Here is a 10031-nt window from a genome sequence, read left to right on the forward strand (position 1 = left end):
GATTGATTGCAGCATTACTAACGTGGTTGTAGTATCTCTTGAATCCTGATACAAAACCTACATGGAGTCTTTAAATGACTTACACGATTCAAATTGTTCTAGACCACAAGAACACCATCTCGGTTCTGATGAAGCCTTCACTTTTGTGGATACAAAACTATTTGGATGGATGTGGTATAGCTATCTAAGTGAGCATTTGATCAGTTAGGGATATATACCCCTTCGTGTACAAAATCCGAAATGGCTAGAGTTGAGAAAAATGACTCGCACCTAAAATCGGACTTTAAGATGGATGATCTTGAGAAAACTTGATATTACCTCGACCTGAAGTTTCGAGCTAGTTCTGATGGTATTCTAGTCCACCACTTAAACTAGACCCAGAATGTGTTATATGCTAGATGCAAATGAGACCATTACGGAGGTTATGGAGCATAAAGTTCTATATTAGAACGTGAGGCAACAATATCTAAGTACAATTGGCATTTGTTGCACCTAGCTCAATGTACTAGATCATATATCTTATGTGGTGATAATCTTTTGGCATAAAGTAGCACAACGCCTACACACCACCACCAAATTAGTTTTAAAGATGTTTTTCCATTACTAGGATTTGGGCTTATCTATCCCTATGCATATCATAATGGATCACACCTCCTTGATCTTCGGAATGATGCCTACCTTGTGGGATTCGCTGAATCAGACTATCTATTAGACCACACAAGGTACGTTCTTGAATGGCTATGTCTTTACCATTAAGAAACACTTTAATATCTTTGAGGTCCATGATATAGACCTTTAGTTACAAAACTTTTGAATCATTCCAAGACTCATTGTATCTCATAACATGAAAGATATGGCCCAGAACTCTTGTTGAGCATATTCGAAGTCCCTGCGATTTTCATCCATTGCTAAGTCCCAACAACGATCCATGAAGACAACACCCCGTATGTATAGATCAGATCATGATACATCCAACAAGTCAATGCCAAGCATATTGTGTCTATATTAGCATGAGCATTATAAGATTGAAGTCAAGCATTCTGATCCCAGACAACCTTGCCGACTTCTACACCACGTCACTGCCGAAATCTACCTTCCAGAAGCTTGTGCAAGGAATTGGTATGCATAACTTTCTCATTTGCGATGTTTGTAGTTTCATTTGGAAGTTCTATCAAACTTAGGGGGAGTATCCAGAAGTATACTCACTTGACCTTAATGAACTTTTTTTCCATACCCTTAGGAGCATTTTTTCCACTGAGTTTTTGCTACCTGACTAGGTTTTGACGAGGCACCCATCCTGAGTTGGTCATACCCTTTTGTACGTTCTTCTTGCATCCCAAAGACCTATAATTTTGACTTAATGCAACTTCTCACTTTTCTCCTTTGACTATGGGCTTTTGTCCTACCCTGGAGTTTGCCATAGCGATGAATTCTTTTGAGACTCGCATTCGCTACTTGTGCCAACTAAACGGGACGACTTCATCAACTGCTTCTACATTTGTCTGAAGATATGATGCGCCATCTACTTGAGTATTAGCACACTCAGGATGAGTGTTGTGACATATGTTCTGATAGATATTGTGATTGTGTAAATCCTAAGAAGAGATAGATTAGGAATCCTTTGAGATCTAGAAGATCTTTCCTAATAAACTTCGAATTACTTGGAGATATTTAGTGTCAGATGAAACCGCCATAAAATTATTATAACCGCCAGTATTTTTGAATTCTTTTTTTTTTAATTTTTTAACATATTCTGACGGTTTTTAAGTTAACGATGTCGGTTATTATTTTAGTACTATATCGGTTATAACCGACATAAATTGACTATTTTATTATTTTAAAATATTATATTGATTAAAAATAAATAAATAAACACATGATTTAAATATTTTTATTTCACTCATGGACCTATGGGATACTGATCTGCAGGACCTATAGTCCTTTCCGTCATTTCCCTTCAAACGATAATCATACACAGTTTTCACTTTATTCTTTTTGTTCTTGATTGGCTTCTCCTCCCTGACCATTTCTCATTTACATCCCCAAACCTTCCAATTTCCTAAACTACTATATAAACTCAAGATTAATGTTGCCGATCTAGATATATTTTTCATACATCATATAAATTAAACAGCATTGAGACATATCGATTTGGAGATCATACACAATTTGATATGTAAAGTATAAAATATTTTTCTTAAATTGATCTTAAATAACCGCATTTTCACAAGCTGTTATCTTTTCTATCTCCTTTTCAATATGTAATCCAAACCTAAAAGTATACAAGTCTCCAAAATCTTTTTCTGTGTAAATCCTTCGTATAATTTTACTTTATTACTCACTAAATCGGAGGTAAAGGTCGCACTTGGTGCGATGGCAAGTGCCTTCGCTCATGAGCGGTAGGTCTCGAGTTCGAGATTTGGGAGCAGCCTCTCCATAAATGGGGTTAAGGCTAGCCAACATTCACCTCTCCCAGACCCTACGTAAAGCGGGAGCTTTGTGCACTGGGTACGACTCACTAAATCGGAGAACTTACAGTTTGTACAACTCTCATGGTCTAGACTAAACAAACACTTAGAGTTAATATTATACTTCCATCAAGTATAAAATAAGATTTTGTGGTATCTAGTGTAAATATTTTAAATTGAAGATCGAATTTGTTCAATGCATTCTTATAGGGTCGAGGAGTGTAGCTGTAAAAAATCATCAAAATCAGAGCTAAAATAACCTTTAAATTGTGATTTTTTGTTTATAACCGTCGATAATTTTTGCTTCGTTACATTATCTATGAATGTTTATTTTTTACGATTTTTTACGTATGCAATCTCGGAGTGTGTACAAATAAGTTTAACACTTGGATCGTTGAAAAAAGTTTCGTAGAATGCATATCGTGTCAAAATGGTAGATTAAACAAACACTTATAGTTAATATTATACTTTCATTACGTATAAAATAAGATTTTGTGGTATCCACTAGTGTAAATATTTTTAATTGAAGATCAAATATATTCATGGCATTCTTATAGGGTCGAGAAGTGTAGCTATAAAAAATCATTAAAATTGGAGCTAAAATAACCATTAAATTGTGATTTTTCATTTATAACCGTAAAAAACTTTTGTTCCGTTACGTAATCTCTGAATGTTTGTTTTTTACGATTTTTTACTTATGCAATCTCGGAGTGTGTACAAATAAGTTTGACGGTTGGATCGTTAAAAAATGTTTCGCAGAATGCATATCGCATCAAAACGGTAGATTAAACAAACACTTATAGTTAATATTATACTTCCATCAAGTATAAAATAAGATTTTATGGTAACCACTAGTGTAAATATTTTAAATTGAAGATCGAATTCGTTCATTGCATTTTCAAGTGGGAAAAGTAATTTGTGCTAAATTTTTATTTATGTTTTTCAAGTATTGATGAAACAATATTTAGTTTGTATGATGACATTTTCATTGTACAATTATCTTTTTGTTTCTTTATTGCATATTTTACATGAGTTATTATTTATTCAACCAAACAATTATTTATTTAATTTTTAAAAATGTATTCTATTTAAATACATATTATTTATTCATCTATTAAACCAAACAATTATTATTTTATTTTTTAAAATCGTAACAAAATTTTGGGGAGGGGGAAATTAAAATTTTGGGAGGGAATTTTGCCACCATTTTTTTGTCGGTTATAACTGATAGTAATGAAAATTTTATGTTGGTTTATATTTTAAAAAATGTTTCTGTCAGTTTTAACCGATAGTAATGAAATTTTCCAAATAAAACCCCTCAATCTCTTCCTTGCGCTGGTGTGTAACATCCCACATCGGCCAGGGGAGTGGATCCTCTAAGCCTTATATGTATATTCCCATCTCTGCCTAGCACGAGGCCTTTTGGGAGCTCACTGACTTCGGGTTCCATCGGAACTCCGAAGTTAAGCGAGTTCGTGCGAGAGCAATCCCAGGATGGGTGACCCACTAAGAAGTTCTCATGTGAGCTTCCAGAAACAAAACCGTGAGGGCATGGTCAGGGCCCAAAGCGGACAATATCGTGCTACGGTGGAGTCGAGCCCTGGATGTGGTGGGGGCCCGGGCTGGGATGTGACAGGTGCCTTCTCCCTTCCCCTTTTTCTCTTCTCCTCATTTCTTTCTCCTTCTCTTCTTTCCTCATTTACTTCCAGTTCAACACTTGCAACTAAGAGCCTTTGGGAAAGGACAAATGGCGACACAAATGGGAAGACGTATACGTTCAAAGACTAAAGGAGTAAGCACGCTGGATATTTGGCCATGGAAATATTTGGTTCCATGGATGAGGGAAGACCTTTTTGCCTGGGTATGTTATTTTGGTTCTGTATTGCTTGGACCTAGTTGACATTTTTGGTTTCACAGCTCTCATGCACTTTTGGTATATTTCTGTTAAAGTGTTGTATTTCTCATTTGCACATTATTTGTAATTGTATTGAATTTTTCTGGACAGAGAGATGGTCAAGAGCATAGAGGCTCAGATGATATTCCGAGCAATGACCCGTACAACATGGAGGAAGTTATGATGCCATTACACGAGTACATCAATGACCCTATAGCTCAAGAAATTGTTCACAATGGAGAAACATTTGTTAAAGTTGTTAGAATATTCTAGCCGTTAGGGTTAGGGTTCCTTGTTTTTAAGCTTGTTTTGAGTCATGCATAATAATCCCTATACTTGAGGGACAAGGTTATTAGTTTTTGACTTAGTCTGTACCACGATTCTAGGGCTATTAAGTCGTGGGTTGTTGCTTATTTTTATGTTCAAGTTGTAAAGCTATTTAATAGTCACATCTATTTTGAATTCAATAAGAAAGTTCTCCCAGTAATCAGGCTTTGTTTTACGTAAACTCTTGTGTTTCCTTTCTAGTTCCAACATCTTGTATCAGAGCCCCATCATGGGGCCTGATCAAAGCTTGAAAAGATTGGGGTTAGAACAACCACATGGCAGCGGAGAGTAGTTTCGTGCAATCTGCGATACCTAAGTTTGATAGGCATTATGATCACTAGAGTATGCTCATGGAAAATTTCTTGCGTTCCAAGGAGTATTGGAGCCTCGTGGAGACCGGGATCCCTGCAACAGCAGAAGGAGTTGATCCCACAGATGCACAGAATAAGACGATTGAAGATTTAAAGTTGAAGGATTTGAAGACAAAAAACTACCTGTTTCAAGCCATTGACCGCTCTATCCTAGAGATGATCTTGAAGAAAGAAACGGCGAAAGACATTTAGGACTCATTGAAGCAGAAGAACCAGGGAACTACACGAGTCAAGCGTGCACAGTTACAAGCTCTTCGTAAAAAGTTTGAGGTGCTTCATATGAAGGTAGGCGAATCTGTGAACGATTATTTTGCACGGACCCTCACCATAGCCAACAAGATGAGGGTTCATGAAGAGCAAATGAGGGATGTGGTGGTTATTGAGAAAATTCTGAGATCCATGACTCCAAAATTTGACTATGTTGTTTACTCTATTAAGGAGTTTAACAATCTGGATGCCTTGCCCATTGATGAGATGCAAAGCAGCCTACTGGTTCATGAGTGAAGGATGAGTCAACACACTGTGGATGAGCAAGCATTACAAATCACTCATGGGGCGCAGTCAGGAGGGAGAAGTGGGGGTCAGAGTGCTTACCATGGAAGAGGAAGAAGAAGGGGCAGGTCTGGTTCTGATAAATCCACCATAGAGTGTTACAACTGTCATGAACTCGGACATTTCGAGTGGGAGTGCCCTAAGAAGGGAAAGGATTCTAGGGCAAATTATGCAGAGGCAAGTGAAAAAATGCTACTGATGGCATACATGGACACCAATGAAGCTGGTAGAGACCACATTTAGTTCCTGGATTCAGGTTGCAGTAACCATATATGTGGAAAAAGGGATATGTTTTTAGACTTTGACAACAATTTCCGAGAGTCAGTGAAGCTGGGCAATGACTCGAGTCTTACTGTGTATGGCAAGGGCAATATAAGAATAGAGATCAAAGGGATAATACAAGTTATCACATGAGTTTTCTATGTGCCAGAGTTAAAGAACAATCTATTGAGTATCGGGCAGCTCCAAGAGAAGGGACTTGCAATACTTATGCAACATGGAAAATGTAAGATCTTTCATCCCGAGAATGGTCTTATCATGAAGACTGAGATGTCATGTAATCGAATGTTCGCCGTGCTCGTACGACGACCATCAAAGGAGCAAAAATGTATATCCTTGCTGACCATAGATCAATCCCAACTTTGGCATTGTCGATATGGACATCTTAGTTGGAATGGTCTTAAAATTCTCCAACAAAAGAAGATGGCTGATGGAATGCCTCAGATCAAAGCTCATTTGACAGTTTGTGAAAATTGTCTAGTAGGACGACAACCTCAAGATCCATTTCCAAAAGAGAGTCTATGAAGGGCGTATGAGACTCTCCAATTGGTGCATGTTGACATATGCGGACCAATAAGTCCCACCTCAAACAGTAAAAAAATGTACCTCATCACTTTCATCGATGATTTTAGTAGAAAAACCTGGGCATTTTTCTTGGTAGAGAAATTAGAAGCATTTGTTATCTTCAAAACCTTCAAAGCAAAGGTTGAAAAGGAAACTTGAAGGTTTATAAGAAGCTTGCACACTGACCGTGGAGGTGAGTTTACATCGCAAGAATTTACTAACTTTTGTGATGTAAATGGAATTAAAAGACAGTTAACTGCTGCGTACATTCCCTAACAGAATGGGTTAGCAGAGAGGAAGAATCGAACCATAATGAACATGGTTCGCAGCATGCTTTCTAAGAAGAAAATTCCAAAGACTTTCTGGCCCGAGGCAACAAATTGGACGATACATATTCTAAATAGAAGTCCAACACTCGCTGTGAAGAATAAGACTCCAGAAGAAGCTTGGAATGGACGTAAGCCATCTGTGGAACATTTCAGAGTTTTTGGGTGCATATCTTATGTCCATATACCTGACAGTAAGCGAATTAAGCTTGATGATAAGAGCCTGAAATGCATATTTCTTGGGGTCAGTGAAGAATCTAAAGCCTATAGGCTGTTTGATCCTATTTCTCATAAGATTATTATGAGCCGAGATGTGGTTTTTGACGAGAACCAAAGTTGGAATTGGAATGACAGTCATGAGGAAGTAATTTTGGTTGACCTTGAATGGGAAACAAAAGAAGAAAACAGTATAGAAACTGGCGACAGTGAAGAGGAACATGCAGTGGACATTATCGGAGAAGCTGTGGAGAATGAAGATTCAGTGCAAGAAACAGGTGAAAGCTCATCACGAGCCAGACGAACAAGGAGACCACCAATTTGGATGAGGGATTTTGTAAGTGGGGAAGTTTTTTCAGAGGAGGATGATGTGAACGAAAATTTGGCTCATTTGGCCTTATTCTTAGATGTTGATCCACTTTCCTACGAGGATGCACTAAGAAGTGAAACATTGAGACAAGCTATGGATGCAGAGATTGAAGCTATTGAAAGGAATGATACATGGAAACTGACCGAGCTACCATTTGAAGGGAAAACAATTGGGGTGAAATGGGTTTTTAAAACAAAACTCAATGAGAATGGAGAAGTGGACAAACACAAGGCTCGGTTAGTCGCAAAAGGGTACAATCAACAGTACGGGGTGGATTATGCTAAAGTGTTTGCACCTGTGGCACGTTTAGATACTATAAGAATTGTAATAGCACTTGCAGCACAAAGAAGTTGGACGATCTATCAGTTAGACGTCAAGTTTGCCTTTCTACATGGAGAATTGAAGAGGTGTTTGTCGCACAATCACCTGGTTATAAGAAGAAGGGCCACGAGCAAAAGGTGAACAGACTTAAAAAGGCTTTTCATGGCCTTAAACAAGCTCATCGAGCCTGGTATAGTCGCATAGAGTCCTACTTCGTACAAGAGGGGTTCGAGAAATGTCCATATAAGCATACTTTATTCACCAGAACAAAGAATGAAGGTATGTTAATTGTTTATCTCTATGTTGATGATCTTATATTTACTGGAAATGATGATAGCATGTTTAAAGAGTTCAAACAATCTATGATGGTTGAATTTGAAATGACTGATCTTGGAAATATGAGTTATTTTCTTGGTATTGAAGTATTGCAAAGAACAGATGGTATTTTTATTAGCCAACGGAAATATGCTCAGGAGGTATTGGAAAGGTTTAACATGAATCAGTGCAATCCCGTGCACAACCCAGTGGTTCCAGGTTTCAAGCTTGTGAATGATGAAGGTGGAGTGATGATAGCACTCTTTACAAGCAAATGGTAGGGAGTCTTATGTATTTGACAGCTATGCGTCCTGATATGATGTTCGTAGTAAGTTTAATCAGCCGTTATATGGAGCATCCCACTGAGTGTCATTCACAAGCAGTGAAAAGGGTGCTAAGGTACTTGAAGGGCACTTTTCAGTCTTGGGGTGTTTTACAAGAAGGGAGGAGATGAGGAATTGGTGGGATACACCGACAATGATTATTTAGGAGATCAAGATGACAAGAAAAGCACTTCGGGGTACATATTCATGATGGGGTCAAGAGCAGTGTCGTGGTCATCAAGAAAGCAACCTGTGGTTACACTTTCTACCACTGAAGCAGAGTTTATTTCTGCAGCATCATGCGCTTGTCAAGCCGTATGGTTAAGAAGAATTCTACAAGAACTTAAACATGCTCAAAGTCAGGCTACAGTGGTGTATTGTGATAATGTTTCAGCAATTAAACTTTCGAAGAATCCGATAATGCATGGACTAAGCAAGCATATAGATGTTCGTTTTCATTTTCTTCGAAATCTGATCAAGGAAGGAGTTGTGTCCATACAAGATCATTTTCCTCATGGGAGCACTTGAATCCCCTTCAAGATTATTTTGGACATTTCAACGCTCATTTTTTAATGAACATGATTGACCACGTTGAATTATCAAAACTTGTAATTAGTTAAACTCCATTTTAGTGAGCCTAATGTACTTTTTTAGTAGTTCATGTTAAGTTTATGAAACGAACGTGACATGTTTTTTTCATACAAAATGATAAGTAAAGAACTTGTAAAAAAGAAGTCAAAAGTTGAAAACCAATCTATCGCCTATCTTTGTATTAAAATAATAAAAAAATAAGTAAATAAATAAACTTGTGAAAATTGAGGTCAAAAGTCCAAAATAATATTCTTTTGGATGGAAAATTTAACGAAATTAGAGTGAGATGACAAATTAATAATTTCATATACTTACATAACAAATTATTTAAAATTTTATTCATATGATAAATTAAAAACATGTATAAATTCATATGACATTTAAAAAAAAAATCATTTCCTAAATAAATTCATAAATTCCAACAAAATTGATAAGTCAAATAAAACTGTTGATTTTACTGATGCTTGATCCTCAGCGGATCCCTCTGAAAGAGTGTATGCTTCGAAATGCCTATAATTATAAGAATTTTAAGTAGGAATCAAACTGAAACATAAATAGTTTCTCCAAACCATGTAAACGGACGCATACTTGTTGTACAGGGATGAGGGGCCATGAACTTTGTCGAAGTTGCTCAAGCCGGCGGTCAAACTGTTTATTTGGTAGTTTGTCAAACTTTAAATTAATTCAAAATACTTAATCCCTCTGAAGTGAGAGTTCATGTCATGTCTTAGGGGAAAAATTAGGGGATAAAGCACTGGCAAATTTAAGATTCTAACATCACAGGATTTCTGTGTAAAATATTAACATTATTTTAAGACTGAAATAGCATGCGGATTGCGTAATTTATTCTTTGGTATCTTCAATGAGGCATTTCGTCGAGTTCTTAGAAATCATTATTTTCCATCCCATGTTGCGTGCCTGTCGATGGATACCAACAACTTTAGATTGTTGATATATATTTACACTCGACAAGTGTTGAGGCATGCTGTCAATACCTTTTATCAGATGTTATGACATTGTCGATATCTGTTGGAATCTATCGAAGCATCTCGTCGATATCTGTCAACAAGTGCCAAAGCGTGCTATTGAATCATGTCAAGCACCTGCCTAGTCT

General features: G+C 37.1%; 1 protein-coding gene across 1 annotated transcript; it reads left to right on the forward strand.

Moving 5' to 3' along the window:
- The first annotated feature begins 4215 nt into the window (after window positions 1-4215).
- Window positions 4216-5252, forward strand: LOC126590248 (protein-tyrosine sulfotransferase-like). Its single transcript, XM_050255749.1, has 3 exons — window positions 4216-4329; window positions 4474-4620; window positions 5031-5252. Exons 1-3 carry the CDS (start codon window positions 4216-4218, stop codon window positions 5250-5252), a joined length of 483 nt encoding a protein of 160 aa, XP_050111706.1.
- Window positions 5253-10031: the final 4779 nt, after the last annotated feature.

This window comes from Malus sylvestris, chromosome 11, assembly GCF_916048215.2.
Source record: "Malus sylvestris chromosome 11, drMalSylv7.2, whole genome shotgun sequence".
Classification (NCBI taxonomy): Eukaryota; Viridiplantae; Streptophyta; class Magnoliopsida; order Rosales; family Rosaceae; genus Malus; species Malus sylvestris.